Raw genomic sequence first — 19,610 nt, 5'->3', positions numbered from 1 at the left:
AAGTTGTACAGTATTTGTTAACATAATTAATGCACTGTGAAGTAACTTTACCAAACAATGAACAGCTGTGTTTTTATAAACTAAGATAAACAAAGATTAATATAGTAACAAAAGTATTGCTCGTGGTAAGTTCATGTTAGTTAATATGTTAACAATTCAAACCGTATCCTAAAGTTACAAACAAATAATTTAATCTAATTTAAATAATACTCTGATGTTTAAATCATTTAAAATGAGAATGTAAGTGTGCTCACATCATTTTTGTTTGTAAGAAAAAATTTGATTAGATTTCATATCGCAATATATATCGCAGAAAAGTAAAATTTAGCAATGTCTTTTTTTTCCAATATCGTGCAGCCCTATGCTACACTTTTACAAAAAAGATTTTGTAATATTAACTTGAGTATTGCAGAGTAAACTTCAAATGATTAAAGGTGCAATAGGTGATTGTCTTCAGATTTTTTTTTGTTATGCTGGCTGAAAGTCTCTTCACATCCTGACAGCAATCATTAAGTTACATGGTCTGAATAGTAGGGCTGGGCGATTTTATCGATTCTGCGATATATATATCGATATTTTTTTCCAAAGAAAGTATCGATTTTTTAGCCGCGAGCATCGATACATACTTCCCATTATAAATCCCCCATGTTTACCCCCGTTCGCGTTGCAGGAAGAGCGATTTGGTCAGCCAGCCGCTAGTGTTGCTGTAGAGCAAGTTCCCCATACTAACTTTACACAGACACAGACGTCTACCTCTTCCTGTTTACCAAGTCAGAGTGAGGATATTCAGAGAATGGCTGCGAATATAAATCCAGCACCCGCCTGCTTAAAAGCAGATGTGTGGGAGCACTTTGGTTTTAAAAAAAAGAAAAGCAACGACTTGGATAAAAGCGTCGCAGTTTGTAAGCTATGTGGCACTAATGTTAAATATTCCGGCAATACCACAAATTTACGAGCGCATCTAAAACGTCACCACCTGGACAAGTTTATGCTTACGGAGGACCCAAAGCAGTAGTGGCCGCTTGACCCAAAACAAACTACAATGGACATCGAGTCCATTGCCTACTTTATTTGTCAGGATTTGAGCACGTATTCAGTGGAAAACCCTGGCTTTAGGCGCATGGTGGAGCCCCGCTATCCTATTCTAACCTGCAAACACCTCACCAAGGTTTTCATTCCCGGGCTGTACGCTCAGACAAGGACACACGTTAAAGCCTCCCAGCCAATTATTGTCTGGCTGCCATGGTCTGGCTGCCATGGTTTATTTTTTTCTGCTGGCTAGACTGGCTACCTCTCATAGGTGTAGGCTTACAGGCCTTAAAATACTCAGGTACGTTTTAAGTTAAATGTTCTTAGAGACTTGAATTATTTGATGTTATGGAGAAGCCATGGTACTACTATGTTTACTTACCTGGCGGCTAGACTGGCTACCCTATGTTCAGTGTCAAGCTAAAACGCTTTCAAAGAAACTGTTCAGAACAGGCCACTTGCACTTTAACTCTCCATTGTTAATTGCAAATTGCAATGTTGCCCTTTATTTACTTTTCAAAGGTAAGCTACAGTTTGCACTGTTTCAATAATGGAACTAATTTTCTCAACACATTTTTGATTAATTTTGTCCAGCATTTATTTAGCAAGCTGTCTTTCAATTAATTCAATCCAAGTAAATGAAACAGTCACAAGATGTCACCAAAATCACTCTGTCCCCTTTAAATCTATCAGAAAATGATGTAAGCGTATCAAATTATATAGAATCGTATTGAATTATATCAGATCGTATCGTTGGCTGAATATCATGATATCGTATTGTGAGCTGAATATTGTGTATCGTATCGTGAGATTAGTGTATCGCTACAGCCCTACTGAATATATTTATCTGTGTTTATATATTCTGCAGAAGGTGTAGGACCAAGAAATGTACGTCCAATCAAAACTCAGTCCGAGCGTTTTAAATAGCTTTCCAACCTGCCTGTCAATGTATGTAACTGCATACCCCTGCACAACCTGTTCGCGCAGACAGAATACGTCATCAGCGCATTCACTCACAATGTGCAGACAGATCGAGAATGGCAGACAAACATCAACAACCTTCCTTCCTGGTATTGTAGTACTTTTAAAGTTTTCTCGCTGTTGAACGACACATGATATAGCCCATCGGTTCCCAATTCCAGTGCTCATGCACATATTTTGCATGTCTCGCTTAGTTTACACACCCGATTCAGATAACCAACTCGTTAGAAGAGATCTACGTGAATGAACTGTTAATGATCCCTACACCGTGTTCATTGCTCCCTACTCCCTGAGCAGGGGTTTACTTCACCTCAGAACATGGGCTGGAATTGGGAACCGCTGATGTAGCCTATTGTAGTAATGTTGTCTGTGATATTCTGGTCTGTAAATGCGTTCAGGGGGCGTGGCTTTGGACAGCGATTGCAGGGAGGGGGACATGTTCGCTTTCAGTGCTATCAGGCTAATGTTAGCATTTTACAAGATCTCCTACTGCACCTTTAAGCAGAAATGACCCAAACTATCACTGGCCAAGTCATTTTTGTAAAAGGAATAGTTCACCTAATTTAAAAAAAAAAAAAAAAATTTCTGCTTACCCCAAGGGCATCCAAGATGTAGTTGACTTTGTTTCTTCAGTAGATTACAAACAAATATTTTTAACACAAACAGTTGCAGTCCGTCACTCTTATAACGGAGGTGAATGGGAATCAGTTTTGAGAGTCAAAAAAACATACTCAAACAAAACCAAATTAAACCCTGTGGCTCGTGACGATACATTGATGTGTAAAGACACAAAACAGTCTGTCTATGCAAGAAACTGAAACGTATTTATATCGTCTTTTACCTCTTCACGCAGACTTAAGTGTATTACTGCCACTTATCTCTCAAATGGACCATTGACACTATCTACAATCTCAATTAGAAGATGACGCCTCAACATACTTGCCAACCTTGAGACCTCAGAATTAGGGAGATATTAAAAAGGACCGGGGTGGGGGGGGGGGGGTGGTGTGTCGTCATATATATCACATACACAAACGATGTGTCGTCATATATAATATCACATACACAAACGCAAAGAAAAATGTAATTCATTTATTTGACAAATTCAATTCCTTAAGGCCTCTCCTCAGGAGGTTAGACCCTAATTTGTTAGCTACTGTAAATGAAGAGATATGAAATAGCTAGATCTTATCAATAAACATTTATTAATTCATAGCCTAATGCAACAATTACATAAGTAAACTCAAAACATTATAATTATGACATTTCATTTTTACATTTTTATGTAACAGTCTAAAGCTAAATAAATAGCTGTTCTTGCCTTTCATTTCAGACGTCTGCTTCTAGGGGCCGTTCACATATCGCATCTTTTTGGCGCTCAAGGTCGCTATTTCAACCATAGGTGCGCGGCCGCGGTGAGCACGCTCATAATGGAAGCAACGTGGTGTGCTACTTTTTCCAGGCGGGTTTTTCCTTCTCATCTCCAGAAATATATCTAGTAGTAAATCTAATGCGAGCCGAGGTGAGGCTAGAAATCAATTAATCCTTTGCTGATACTTCTTCGTCGTCACCATGGAGAGCGCAGTTTGGTTGCATAGCAACGACAGACGCCATGGGAGCGCAAGCATTTGGTCTAAAACGGCGCCCAGTGACGGATGGTGTAGCAATATTGTTGTCCGGGTGGAAATCGGGAGAAAGGTCGGTCCGGGAGATTTTCGGGAGGGGCTTTGAAATTCGGGAGTCTCCCGGAAAATTAGGGAGGGTTGGCATGCATGCGCCTCAAGCGCCTGCTGCTGAGAACGAGCACAACAGGACGCGCTCAAGAGAGTACTAACAGTTCAGACGCTGCTTGAATCAAAGGTAAAAAACTATATAAATACGGTTCAGTTTCTTGCACAGACAGATAATTTTGTGTCTTGTAAAATAGTATATCAGTCTGGCGAGTAAACTAAAAATTATACTAGCCAATGATGATTATATTGCCAAGGTGTGCATAGATGGTTGATGAGCCACAGGGTTTAATTTGGTTTTACATGTGTATTTTTTGTTTTGTTTTATTGTATGCTTTAGCTAGGGGTGTGCACGGATAGTCGAACATTCGAATATTCGTTCTGCTCTAATTATTCGATAAATAAAAATGATATTCGAATTTCGCAAAAAAAAAAAAAAAAAAAGTTCACAAAACCTAATTTGGTCACTTTCTGTAATTCTCCGCGGCATATTTGAAGGTGTATGCAAGCAAAAAATAATGAATGAATAAGGGGCCATTCACATATCGCGCCTAATAACGCGTGGAAAAGGCTATGCACACCGCTTTCTCCTTCTTTCCAAAGCGCTCGGGCAGAAGCGCTCCTGAGGCTAAGCAACAATGACGCGCTCTCTCAATGAAGACGCGGAAATTTCAGCAAAGGATAAATGGATTTGCAGCACAAAAAAAAAAAAAAATCGCTTTCAGTAGCTCTGCTAGCTGCAATGCCCACTCGTTGGAAAAGGCTGAGCCAGTTCTTCAGCGATGATTACAGAGAGTCCAGCCGAGACGAGTGGGAACAGTTCTTGCAGGAGCCATGTATTCCACCAGATGAGGATCCCATTCAGTGGTGAAACGAAAACACGAAGCAGTTCACAAAACTTATTCGCTTACCACACCGTTATTTGTGAGTCTGTGACGTCAGAGCGCTTTTTCTCCGCGGCTGGCCTTATTGTTAACAGACTAAGGAGCCGACTTTCCCCCAATCATGTTTACATGCCCGTATTTCTTAACAAGAACATTTGAAACGATAGAAAAAAAGAAAAAAAGATTTGCTGACAGTTTAAAAGTTAAGTGTAAGCTACATTCTGTACAATAGCCTATTGCTGCAGGCTGCTTTACGTTTTTTCTTTGTTCACTTTTTTTTTTTTTTTTTGCTTTTAATCTGTACTTTTGTTTGTTTGCACGCATTGTTAAAGGTTTTCAGCTACAAAACACGATGTGTAATGTTCAAGCTTATTGTGTGTAAGCTTGTTCAAAATGACGAAAACAAATGTTGCTGAAAAATAACGTCCGACTCATTAAATTTAATTTAAATAAACAAATATTCGAATATTAATTTTTTGTGAGCTCAAATATTCGAATGTGATATTTGTAGAAAATGCCCATCCCTAGTTTTAGCCGTGATTCCCATCCACTTACATTATAAGACTGACAGTCGGCAACGGTTTGTGTTAAAAATCTCTGTTTGTGTTTTACTGAAGAAACAAAGTCATCTACATCTTGGATGCCCAGGGGGTAAGCAAATAAACTTCAAATTTTCATTTTTGGGTGAACTGTCCCTTTAATTTTACATAACTTAGTTAAGTAGATTTGACTTAATACTGACTTTAATTTCATTCTTATATTTCAGTACATTAGCAAATGCTTGTCTCACATAGGAAATTATAGATTTAGGTCATTTATAAAACAATGTCAGGATTTGAAATGCATTTTTAAGGACTTGTTAGAAGGGCAGCTGTAAGGCTTTATGTGGTATTGCAGCAAAGCCCTAAAATCACCTAGAACACTTCAATAGCACATAATTAGAATGTTCTGGGAGTTTTGATTTTGTTTGCTAAATTGCTGCATAGATATATAGCTAACAAACAACCCAAACACTTTACAAGTGTCCCTTGAGTCTAGGGTACTTTTTTATTTGTTTAAGTCAGCAAGGAAAAAAACACAAGCCTCATCACTTGGTAACAGCAATACCATAACTCTCATCAACAAGCCACATGATTTGAGGTATTATTCATGCCTGTCGCACAAATGGTTTAATAGTTAGGGGTTTTGAAAATGCAGAAAGATTGCAGAAAGATTGCAGAACTATGTATGAGCAATTGCAATAGCAAGAACCACTAATTACGCACCCAAGAATCAAGCTAAGAATGCCGGGTTAATTCTTACTTCAAAACATCAGATACAACACAAACATTCAGTGCAGGAACTGTGGCACCAACTGTGAGAGCGGCACATTCATAGAGCTTTAACCTAACACCTGAATAACCAGCAGTTCATAAAGGAAGCATTCATAGCACGCAGAGCTTTAGTGAGGAGAGAAATTGACCTTACCTCGGCAAACCTGACCCCTGGGTATTTGAGAAGGGCCCTGGAAACCTGCAGCTGGATGGCCTGAAGAGCTCTGCTGTATCCTCTCGCCTTATCACCAAGGTGGCATGTTTTCCCACAAACAGACTCCCAGACTCTGTCAGAGATGCAGCCGGTGGGTAGAGACCTCACTATAGCTCTGGTGCCGGTGCACACTGTCTTTTTGATCTTCTGGTTGTTCTTGAGGTACCTCCTGACCAGGACAGTAGAGCGCTCTTTCTTGTTACGCACAAACTCGCTATCGGACACAGAGCCCTCGCTGTCACTACAGTCAGGTACAGAAAACCTAAACGGCACGGAACGCTTAAGGCATCTGACCTGAGAGCACATGGGATTGCTTTCCCTGTTGAGCCTTTCCAAACTAGAGAAGCCATTTTTATGGCACACGGCACATACAAAGTCCATTCTGTCACGCATTTTGTTATTCATGGCAGTGCCACAGCCACTGGTGCACTGAGGCCCTTGTGGTGAGGATACTGGCACACTGTTTCGCCTCAAATCCAGCCCGCAGAACAGCAGGCTCTCCGTGTTTTGGCCGATTATGAGTTCCATCTGGCACAGTTCACCATCTGAGCCACTCAATGTTGGCTGTTCTCCAGCAAGGCAAGTAATATCAGAAGAAAACCCTTTTGCTTTCATCTGCTGGGGCACCGTTCCCCAGCTTCTAGGAGGAAAGCTATTCTCCGGGCAGCCTTCTTCGCTTTCCACTGGATTGCAAAACCCACACATCTGGCACACGTACAACCCTTCCTCCCCGTGCCTTGCAGCCCCACAGCTGCAGCTTTTGGACCTGTAGGTCTCGTCTAAGCAATCCAAACTTCTAGACCTAGTATCAAAAGACTTCCATATTCTGCACTCTGTGTCTTGTGAGTCCCCTTCTGAAGTCTCTAATGAAAACTGAGGGGATTTGTTCCCAGGCAAGCCGTAGTTCACGGATATGAGAGCATCTGCATTATTCGCCGAAGTCTCCTTACCAAGGCTTTTCACTCCCAGCACAGCAGATGCCCTGTCAGAGGCCATGGAGCTCATGAGGCCAATTTGCGCCTGTCTCTCCAAACGAACCCTCATATCACTAGGCACCTGTTGACAGAATCCTTGCTCAACTTACACTGAGGACAAGCTTCTGGCAAACTACTCCTAAGATGATGGCCTTGGGATCAGAGAATGTATCCCAGTGGGTCTGTCTGAAGTGGAGGCTTTAGGATGACTGCTGTAGAAAGTGACGGCTGCGTCTTCTCAGTTTTTTTTCACCCCTTCCAAATTTAACCGCTTCTCCCAAGACCTCAGGGCCTCAGAACACTAGATGAGAGAGAGGAAGCAACAAAAAAAATATCTTAAAAAATTTCAATAAACAACACTTTTGCCACGCAGTATTTTAAGTGACCTGAATATGTTTTCTGAACGAAAGAAGAAATATTACAATGCAAGAGCAAGAACATAAACAAACTGTAACTCAACACACTGGTTTTACTTGGCCTGGGAAAGGCTAGAACATTTCTCAATCCTTATCAGATCCAAGCTGTTTTGTGTCTTACTAGGTGCTATCTGGGGAAGTTGTTAAAACTGCACTTCACCCACAACCGAATGTTTAAAACACTGAAGAAATATTTCAAGGACAGGATGTAGATTTTGACAGCACGAAATTAAAATTCACGTCCACTCAATAATATCTCCCTCTCAGGAAATCACACAGTTGTCCAAAATCTCACTACAGGCTTCAGCCCCCCAGTCCTATACAAACGCTCAGGTCTCTGGAATGTAAAGTCTCGCTTGGTGGGGGTCGGACGAATGAGATTAAAGGGGGGCATTCACTGCATTGATTCAGGGTCTTCAAACATGGCTCAGTTCCCACACCCACACACAGTCAGCAATAAAACACTGCGCTAACACAGTGAGGAGTTCTTTCATAACTCAGCACCTGAGTGATTGTAATCAGACATGGGCTTGGTGAAAGGGAAGAGTGTCAAGGACACTACAACACTGTTAATATTGTGTAAGGACAATGTATTTCTCAGGCTGAATAAAACAATCAATGCTGACTTTCTACAAACAATACATTTTTATATTTTCAAAACAAAACTGGTGGTGGAAAAAAAGTGGTGCAAAACTGAGAAACCATCACATTGGTCACTGCTTAAAATAAGGGATGTGATTGGTGGATCCAAGGTTATTGCTATGGTGTTTTAAGCAGTTATTAGATAAAATGTTCTGGGTGTTGCTAGAGTGTTCTGGCTCTGGTACCTGCTTAGACACAAGATCTGTTCCTGTTTTATCATCTGCTGGGGAACTCATAAGCTAAATCACTTAGAAAAGTAATAGCACACTCTCCGCAAGAAGATTCATTATTTGTGGTGTCAATCATGTCCATAGATTTATACAGCAAAAATTAGGGAACAGTCCAAATAAATAGAAAATTCAGTCATTATTTACTCATGAGACATGCAAGTACCTTATCCCAATGACAGACGTCATCAAACCATTTTTAAATCTGAAAGCAAATGCATTTTCATTAGAGCTGCATGATTAATCGTTAAAAGATCACAATCTCGATTCAAAACGTGATCTAATTTCTAATTGTCTATGATTCACCTGTGTCTATTAAACCTTTTCAGCTATCAGCACTGCTGAAATCGAATCAGCACTGCCGCTGACAAAGAGAGCAGACAGTTACCATGTTTAATTAAGAAACAGCTTCACAAACAGTCTTTTCAACTAGGCCTACACAGTATTATTTCTCTCTTACAGTCATTCATATGATTTGAAATAGGGCAGCACAATTAATAACATTTCTAATAGAGATTACAATTATGGATGCCACAATTACGTAATTGTTCAAAGCGGCAATTAATCGTTCAAAGTCCACTTATGTTATTATTGTGCTTAAGATGCATTTTTCCTTTTTCATGTTATTTTAAGGGTTTTTCCCATTCTTTTCACTTTAGTTTTAGTATAGCATTGTAATATCATTCATATTTTTACTTTTTTATAATTTAAAGAAGAAACCAATCCAATGTATAGTTGACATTAGAGGCTTCATACCATAGAAAAGCACTAAAGGTTTTTCAGTTAGTGTTTTCAGCTGGTTTATTTTCATATAAAAATATGGCATGCATCAAACAATGGTATAAACATCATTAAATGTAAATTGTGATAGTCGCAATTAATAATCGCAATTACAGTTTCAAGGGAATAATCAAAAATTAGGATTTGTCATAATCGTGCAGCCCTAATTTGGAATAAGTTAAACAATGCTTGTGTTTGGGACAGAAGATGGGTGCTGCTATTGTATCATAAGCCACTTAACATGTTTTGTCTTTATCTGCACCCAGAATACATTCTCCAACATTACTAAAGTAAATAACATATGCATTCCTGCCGTGAAATGAGATCACAGAACAGATAAACCAGACACACCCTTGACTCTATGACGAACTGCAATATATTCACATGACTTCATGAGGTAGCTTGACTATGAAGTGATGGAAAAAAAAAAAAAATATTCGTTTTTTTTTTTTTTTCTCACATTCTTGCCTGAAGCGGCTGATGGGTGTTCAGGTTGCATACTGGTCAAGAAGGGGTTTAATAAGTAATGGTGATAGTGATGGGTCTCATAGCAAACACAACTAATTATAGTTCTTCTAAAAATTGTTAAAGCCTAAAAGTACTGCAAGCCTTCATTTGTTTATGTTACATTATGAAGGATTGCATCCAATCTGTCATGGTAATTTCCTGTTATCCCTTATTAATGTCATGGTCATGGGCCAACGACCGCCGTATCTGATTATGTCAGCATGCCTTCAGTGGGTGTTGCATGCATTTGAGCCCTTAAAACCTGAACTTGTCAAAGACACCTCTTACTTATCTAAACTATGAACTGTAGCAATAAAGAGGCTGCATATCGTGCCTCCAGAAAGGAGGGTGGGGATGAGTGTCTGTTGAGGCATGAGGCCATTGTAACGCTTGGAAATTACGGGAATTCCCACCTCCCCAAATCCACCTCTGCACCCCCTCCTTCTTCCCTTCTTTTCTGAAGCCAGCACAAACTAATTATCTGTGCTAGCTTGATTCAGTTCCTGTGCAACACGCAGCTACTGGAGCAAAGCCTCATCCAGACTTGGAACAGTTCATCTTAATAAAACAAAGTTTATGTGCTGCTAAACAATGGCATCAATGGCAACATACACACAGGGTCAATTCAGATTAAGGTAATCTAAGATAACAGCCATCATAAATTGAACTAGGTCAACTGTTGTTGATGTCTGACCAATGATACTGCTGTTTAGGGATGGGACGGTATGAAAATTTAATATCACGATTATAGTGACTAAAATTATCACGATTATCAATATTATCACGGTTTTGTTGAAACGAGATGAAAGTGTTCAAAAATAGTTGATGCTCACACTGAAAACATTTCAGCAAGTTTTATATTTAATAATCAACAAACAACTAATAAAACAAGCAACTCTATGCACTTAATTTAAAGAAAGATTAAATTCTGTGGCATTTCCTTCCTTACAATGAAAAGTGTAGAAGCATAGAAAAGCATAGAAAAGTCACTGACTTTCGCCATTCCTTCTCGAAAAAAAACATTGTGCGCTGCGCTTGCGTCAGACTGTTGCTGGCTGGACATGATTTAATAGTGAGTTATTAAAACCGCGATAATCAAACACGGTTTTAATGATAATTCATTTTTAAACAATATTACTAACCTTCAGCACATTTTATCATGGTTATCAATAAAACCGGTTATCGTCCCATCCCTACTGCTGTTAAAGCTGGAATACCCTACACAACTTTTACAAAGTCTGCAACTTGAACAAAAGTCTATTCAGTCAAACTCAAACTATTCATATTTTAAAACATTAGGCATCAAACATTTGGCAACTCTGAATAGTTACAGAGAAAAACTGGGCATCGTAAACTATAGACTGATCATAGGCCTATATGTAGGCCTATGTGTTCTAAAACTGGCTCGAAATATCAAGCACAGTTGATATCAATGTCAATGAAAGTCTGTGCCCATCATACACTACATGATTTTATGTGAAATCGGTCAACTCTGACTTTCAAAACTCTGTAGGCTGGCCATGAATTTTGTCAACTAGCACTGACTCATCCAGACTGTAAATTGGGGCAATAATTTGGGCTGAAGTCAGGCCATCCTTAAAAATATTCTTGTTTTCCGTAACCCGACCGACCCTGTCAATTTAGGACCGACTCAAATATTTATTTATTTTTTTGCTGGACCGACTTGCCGGTTGTACATTTGCGTTAAGACAGAGCAAATATTTTTTTTTTACTCTTCAAACAACCAATACAAAAGCAATAAAATAATATTAATTATATTTTAGTAAGTGTTGTAAATATATAAATTTCCTAGGCCTACATACAAACGAAGGCTACATTCTTTCTTTAAAAACCCCTTGACGTCATCTATGTTTACACTATTGGTTAACGGATGTCACACTATGGCCTGTGCATTCACTTCATCTCATATTCTCATTTTACAACAGAAATGTGAATTCTGCCGGTATTCAGACAGTCCATGCATACAGATACAGATTCGGGCTAGAATCACCTACGTATGCGATTTTTTGTTGTTGTTGACATTTCTAATCGTAAACACAGCCATGTTGAATCCTGCAGTAAATGTTTTGCGTTATGGCAGTCCACTCTGCTTATTGTTTATCGAGAATGTTGCACTCCTGTTTGTCATTGTGCACGTAACTTCACGCCAATAAATAAATCATCTGAAATATTGGTCTTTACCAATATATTGAATCTTTACATTCGTCCTGCCTGCTGTCTGTGGATTTACCTATATTTGGTGTTATTTGCTGTATAAAATGCATCTAGACATGCAAAATCGATTTCACAGTCGATTCAATGAACACTTGTCACTCAAATCAAACAGGATTTTTTTCACAAAAGTGACAACCCAAGAAAGCAAAGTAAACGTTCTCTCATTTGTAGGTTGCATGACACCTAGCGGTGGATGCAAGTAAAACAGTATAACTACCTCATTTTTTTTTCTTCTCACCTGAAATTCATGCAATGAACATGTTTTTGACAAAGATTTCAATTTGTTTGTGGTCTATACAGCCTGCATCAAAATGAGGTTTGCAATGATGCGCCCGAAGGCACGGGTTGAGGACCCAGCCAGTGACGCCACGATATGCTAATTTGTTTAAATTCATACCTACATAATCACCATCACCAAAATGTAAATAAAATTTTTTTACATTGAAACTTGAAAATAAAAAAAATATATAGACCTACCTACCGACACTTTTTTTTTTAATGTTTTACTCTTACTGCAAACCAAAATATTTTTAAGGATGGATGTAGTGTAGGCTATTCTAGCCTTTATCTAGAACCAAAACTTTAGCTGTTTTCATCAAATGAAAAAAATAGCCTATTAGATGTAATTGAACTTAAAAACTGTACAATTAAAATCAGAATATGCACCAAGTTAATGCACCAAAATTACAAAAAATAAACTAAAAAAAAATAAATAAAAATTATTAAAATAAATGAAAGGCAAGTAGAAATATTACAAATATAATAAATTACTAAACTTTAAATGAAAACATAAACATTAAAAATGTAAGATAATCCAAATTTTGAATAAATACTATAATAGTATGCAAATAATCAATAAGCAAATAAGTAGTCTCTGCGTGCTTTTCTTGAGGTCTCAATAAAAAGATGACACACTAATAGAAATTATATAAGCCCTAAACAAGCAGTGGCAAAACAGACACACGCTGATACAAGCTAATACAAACACAGATACAGATTCAAGCTGACAATTAGTTAAAAAAAAAAAAAAAAAAAAAAAAAAAGGAAACCAAAGAAATCCACAGATCACTGCAGGTGTGTCTGAACACTTGGAAAGTGTTTGGCTCAGGTGTCAATCCAGATTCAGTTTCGCAACACATGAAACAGTCTGTTCAGATTGCTCACGTCAATAACATTTTATGCAAAAAATATCAAATTTTTATAATTGTGTCATATACTGAGTATTGTCCTAACTGATCAAAGGTCTATGATTATAGGCTTGTTTACAGCCAAGAAAAAGTTCCCTTCTGATCCCAGAACAGTAACCGAGTACTACTCAAGTCTTCCTCCATGGAGTTCTCATAAAAACCATGTGGCATGTGAAGTGAAACAGTTTTCCATCTATTCACATTTTCCAGGCTGGTAAATGAAAATGGATTGTATGAGTTTGAGCCTAAAGAGCCCAAACCCCAGGATCACTAGAGCAAGATCAGGTTACAGAGTACTTTACTTTACTAGAGCAACAGAGGATTTCCATCAGAAGCTGATTTCACAAAACTAGACTTGGGGGAGCCTGTAGAGGCAGAAAAGGGGGAGACAGAAAAAATGTCTCATTGTGCTTTTTGGAGAACGTGCCAATTTGATGAAATATTTCCTCATATACATACAATCACACACGATGTCTTTAATAGAAACATCCTGTCACAGTCAAACCTTTAACACCTGCTTAAACACTGAGAAGATTTTACTAGCAAAAAGTTACAAACTATAGCAAAACAATGGTAGTAATTACTATCATGATAGTACCATCTATAAAGTTAATATTATAGGCTACCACTGTATAGCTTACATATACATGAAATGAAAACAACTGAGGTGAATGAACACACGCGAGTAACGTTAGCAAGACAAACTGTAACGTTGTTTCTTTCATTCATTTCCGATTGTTGTTATCCGACAACGCAATTTATCAACTCACACACTACATCAAACGTCGTTTTGACGCTCGATTGTAGTCAATTCAGATAAACACAAGATTTAACACTACAAACGTAATATAAACACGTGCCAAGGACAGGAAAAACAACTCACCGCCGCAGCAAGTCACAGCAGAAAACCGCCTCACACGCGAAACTGAGTGAAACTTCATCCTGCTTTCAGAAATTGACTGTTAAGTTTGCAGAGTCCCGCGGCAACCGCAGAACACAAAGATGCGTTTAAATTGGTCGAGGCGGGAAAGTCAGTCAGTCAGTCATTCAGTCAGCAGCAGACAAGTGAGGCGAAGCCAGCACAATAACTGTTGCAGAGGTGTCACTGCATAGGAATGTCTGAGGAGGACTTTAACTCTCGGTAGCGCTCAAGAGACTGACACACTTCTTTACTTTCATAGACTCATGCTTGCATGTCGACATAAATACCAAATATTTCACTTTAAGAAGTTACAGGGGGATCTACCATGGTAATAGTTACCGTTTTTAGATGGTACAACCACGGTATAAATTGAATTAATTATTAGAGTATCAGTTAAATACTACACGGTACCTAATATGGTACTCATGCTTCTTATATATCATATAAAATAAAATAAAATAACAAATTAACAGCAGTTTCCTCCTCGAATTCCATTGGCCGAGCTGTTTTCCAAGAGTTCTGACTGGTGGGGACTGACTGTCATTGCAGGTTATAACTCTCAGCCAGTAGGTGGCGACTGTATTTATAGATGAGTCATTGAATCATCTAATCAATTGATCAATGTAATGCCGCTACTGTTTTGCTCATAGACTTTCAGTGGTTGATCCTGTTTCGACTTTTGGGACTATTTATTAGTGGAGTAAAATACTAATTAATAAAATGACTGTCATGTGTATCCAATTAGCTATATGTGACCCTGGACCACAAAACCAGTCATAAGCGTCAATTTTCTGACATTGAGATTTATAAATCATCTGAAAGCTGAATGAATAAGCTTTCCATTGATGTGTGGTTTGTTGGGACAATATTTGGATGAGATACAGGTATTTGAAAATCTGGAATCTGAGGGTGCGAAAAATTCTAAATGTTGAGGGAATCAGATTTAACTTTGTGCAAAAGAACTTCAAAACAATGCATATTACTAATTAAAAATTAAGTTTTAATATAGTAGGAAATAATAATAAATAAATAAATAAATAACTTAATGGAACATGATCTTTACTTAATATCCTAATGATTTTTGGCATAAAAGAAAAAACTATAATAATTTTGACCCAAACAATGTATTTTTGGCTATTGCTACAAATATACCCAAGTGACTTAAGACTGCTTTTGTGGTCCAGGGTCACATATTAATATTTGATTAGCTAAGCAGTCTTCCAAGAGTTCTGATATGTGATAGGGATTGTGAGTGATCCTTTCTGCAGTTTACAACATTATGCGAGCAGTTACCAAGAGAATGTACAAGTGAGTCACTGAATTATTCCTTCATTCAATCAATTCATTCAAAACGCTGATTGATTCAGTCACATTTATATTTTATTTGAAGAAGGACAACATGTTGATTAACCCTTTATCCTCTTTCAGCTTTTGGGACTATTTTCACTGTTGGAGCAAAAACATTCAAATTACTACATGATATGGTAGTCATGTGTATTAGATATCACTTAAAATTTTCATATTTACACAGTACTTTATTTCCTCCTCAAATTCGATTGGCCAAACTGTTTCCAAGAGTTCTGATATTCTGATATTATTCCAGTAGGTGGCAACAAGTGATTGTATTTATGAATAAAACAGTTGATCCTGTTTTGACTTCTGGGACTATTTTCATTGGTGGAGCAAAAACGGACAAAATACACCAGCAGGTGGCGACAAGTGATTGTATTTATCAGTGAGTCATTGAATCAGTCAATCGATTAATTTAAAACACTGAGTTATGAAATAAGCCTCTATTGTGTGTCTCTATTCCAAATAGAATTATTTTCATTGGTGGAGTAAAAACAGACAAAAACTACTGGCAACATTGTGTCTAATTTGTAAATGACTCAATACTAAGCCATATGTGACACATTATCAATACCACATTTTTTGACAATTTAAATATATATATATATATATATTTCAATTTGTATTTCTATATTTAATAACTTTTATAGTACCATGGTATGCCATTAGTTAAAGCACTGTAAACTACAATTAGTGAAGTACCATTGCACTTGTGGGAATGCTGCATGGAGATTATCTGGTTTTGGCTACATCTGAAGGTTACTTCCTTTTACTGAAGTGATAACATTGTTTGATTTCCCCTTGTCCCAAACTAGATTAATTATACCATTGCTTTATTGGAAGAATAAGATCACAGAATGAAGCCAGATGTTTTCATGTGGTAAACTCATGTTTGTGATTTTGTATTGTGCTAGTTGATTCTTTTTTCTTCATGTTTGTTATGCTTTGTTTATGCATGCATTGGTAATCCACACCTAATACAGTCCTAACAGAGGGGTTTGTGTCCAGCTCCTCCCACCATATATTACTCAGTCTTTAAAGGAAATATAAAATGGGCTATTAGGCAAATTATCATATAGAAATATGCCAATGCATATTTACTTTAACTATGTGTTTGTATTCTTGGCAGAATAGCAATGGTTTTTCCGATTCTTAGTCCACAAGGAGGGAACTCTTATGCCATCCATAAAGAATGTGCAATTCTTCCACTCCCAGTCAATCTGTCACATGTAATCCTACAGCATGTGGAACTGTTGCTTTTCAGTTGCAATTCATTTACAAAACCACACAAGTAAGCCTTTGTATATTGCAGTTCACTATGACAGTCTTTTATGTGCTTTTATGATTCAGTTTTTGGCTTTCATGCAATAATTTCTGATCATTCATGTTTGCACGATTTGCGCTTGTTGCACAACTATGCAGACGTAATTGTGTTTTTTTTTCTCAGGTTTTTAGGATGAAACTTTTAAATAAGGCTTCATGCACTTGTAAAGATTCAAATAAGACTGTCACGTGTTTGTACAAAAGTGTTTGCTGTTCTGGTGGAACTTCATAATCTGTCACTCTTTGGGCCTTTTGTTTTGTCTTGCCATCTAAACATCTGCAAGTGAAGGTTTCCATCAACTGAAGTCTCAACAACTAAAGATGGTGTTGATCTAAACCCGTCATTGACTGCGTTTACATGCAGCCAATAACCCGTTCAAAACCGGGATATTAGCAATAACCCGGTCGCGCACGGCCATGTAAACACCGGCAAAAACCCGGATATGCTCATATCCCGGTTTTTAAAAACCGGGATATTATACCTGGGGTACCCCTTTTCTAACCCGAATATTTGGTCTTGTAAACGCGTCTCGGCATATCCCCATCAAAATGTGTGTTCTGCGCATGTTCTATTCGCAAGGAATCTTGGTCTTTTGAGTAGAGACGGCGCATAAAAAAACCCCGAGTGCAGTATAGAGGCACAGTAGTGTCAAGTGCTGCTGGTCGATCAGTACCAGCGCCAAAGCGCAAACAAAGACTATCTATGGCAAGCCGTTTTAACATTTAAAATCTTTTTTTGACTATTCATAAATATAATTTCGGATAGTCACAATTGTAATTCCAGATATCTATATTGTAATTATGACTCGTCTTAATTGGAATTAAGATATCTACAATGTGATTATGACTAGTCATAATATGCATTGAAGATATCTACAATGTCATTTTGACTAGTCATAATACACATTCCAGATATCTACAATGCTATTACGACTAGTCATAACCTTCCATTGACTTCCATTGAAAAATATTTTCAGATATCTTCAATTGAGTTTTGACTAGTCGTAATTCCAATTCAAGATATCTTTAAATATGATTTGCCTAGTCAAAATACAATTTAAGATATCTTTAATTCCAAATTTTTAAAGATATCCATACATTTGTAGATATCTGCAATTCATTTATGACTAGTCAAATTACAGTTGCAGATAACTTTAATTGGAATTTTGACTAGGCAAATCATATTTAAAGATATCTTGAATTGGAATTACGACTAGTCAAAACTCAATTGAAGATATCTGAAAATATTTTTCAATGGAAGTCAATGGAAGGTTATGACTAGTCGTAATAGCATTGTAGATATCTGGAATGTGTATTATGACTAGTCAAAATGACATTGTAGATATCTTCAATGCATATTATGACTAGTCATAATCACATTGTAGATATCTTAATTCCAATTATGACGAGTCATAATTGCAATATAGATATCTGGAATTACAATTGTGACTATCCGAAATTATATTTTTGGATAGTCAAAAAAAGGTTTTTAAATGTTAAAACGGCTTGCCATTATCGCATACCTTTTTTTGACTATCCATAAATATAATTTCGGATAGTCACAGTTGTAATTCGGATAGTCATAATTATAATTCGACTAGTCACAATGATAATTAGAGATATCTGCAATTATAATTGCACTAGTAAGAAATCGAATTAGAGATATCTCTAAATACTTTATGACTAGTCAAAACTCCATTTAAGATATCTTCAAATACTTTATAGATATCTTCAATAGATGCGTCATACATCCACAAATGTAATTAGAGATATCTCTAATTAGATTTCGACTAGTAACAATTATAGTTTGAGATATCTGAATTGCAATTCCTCCTAGTCGAATTGCTGTTGTGCGACATCAGAATAAATTTACTCAGCTCCTCCCTGCCTACTCTACTAACTGCTTACAACATAATAAAAGTCTGCTTTTGTTTTCATGGAGAGAAAAGCTACTGGATGAAGCGCTTCATGGATTATTGAATATATCTGGATGCAGCCTTGTGTGGTAAAAGGTCTCCATCGTTTTAATTGAATCATGTTGAAAAATAGACCAAATGCAGTGTAATGTTCAATAAAGGCAGAAAATCACAAACTGCTCGTCTGAATTTATCTATTATATATTTAGACAATGAAAAACAATGCTTTTTATTAATTTTTTTAAAGAAAGGTAGGCCTAATTTGCAGATTTTCTTACCATTCATTCTGACTTTTTTTATCAGGATTGTGATATATAGACGATAAGAGATATACATTTTATAACTGAAATAAAAAGTTGCTTTTTTCTTTATTAATTAATTAATTAATTTCTTTATTTAGTGGTGGAAACGAGCTTCCATAAATAGCCCACAAGGTGGGAGTATTGTATTGTATTATAGCAAGAGATCCATGATGACGATATTCTGCTGTCTTCAGTGATGAGCGCCAATGTATTCTTTTAGGTAGCAGCTATTTGCACTAGGTGTAAATTGCATATTTTCTTAGCGATAGATGATATTTACACTAAGTGCAAAGAACTATAGATTATATTTACATTGTTAAAATAGCAAGATTTTCTGCTATTTATACTACTTATTTCAAATAGTGGCAATTATCTGCATCTCAGTATTGTAGTACATTATAAAACAGTACGCAATAATAGCGTAGTGAGTGTAAATGATCATTTTAATTAAACTTTTTTAATGGATGCCACCTTACTGGGACAAAAAAGCCCTCCCTAAACCTACCCTAACCAATATTTATTTTCAACTTTTTAATTATTTCCTTAATTTTTATTGAAAATAAATGCCTTTCCAAAACGATATGAGATTTTGAAAAAGTAGAAAAATGTTTGGCAAAAAACAGACGCGAACACGGGTCGAATGTACCAAAGAGCACAGCTTTTAACCATTACACCACT

General features: G+C 37.1%; 1 protein-coding gene across 7 annotated transcripts in view; it reads right to left on the bottom strand.

Moving 5' to 3' along the window:
• LOC132121990 (1-phosphatidylinositol 4,5-bisphosphate phosphodiesterase epsilon-1-like) overlaps positions 1-14,240 on the bottom strand; it is a 92,380-nt gene extending 78,140 nt beyond the window's left edge. For 2 of the 7 annotated variants that reach the window (XM_059531773.1, XM_059531772.1), the window contains exons 1-2: positions 14,003-14,237; positions 6,092-7,426 (exon numbers count right to left, since the gene is read on the bottom strand). In XM_059531773.1, the coding sequence (XP_059387756.1) occupies positions 6,092-7,195 (1,104 nt within the window). In that variant the 5' untranslated portion in view covers positions 7,196-7,426; positions 14,003-14,237. Of the gene's footprint in view, positions 1-6,091; positions 7,427-14,002 lie in introns of all 7 variants that reach the window. The other 5 variants (XM_059531771.1, XM_059531768.1, XM_059531770.1 and 2 more) reach the window with 5 other exon arrangements.
• Between the last annotated feature and the right edge of the window lie 5,370 nt (positions 14,241-19,610).

The sequence above is a fragment of the Carassius carassius genome, chromosome 40, assembly GCF_963082965.1.
Source record: "Carassius carassius chromosome 40, fCarCar2.1, whole genome shotgun sequence".
Classification (NCBI taxonomy): domain Eukaryota; kingdom Metazoa; phylum Chordata; class Actinopteri; order Cypriniformes; family Cyprinidae; genus Carassius; species Carassius carassius.
The sequence above is the reverse complement of the archived record's forward strand: the minus strand, read 5'-3'. Positions and strand labels throughout refer to the sequence as shown.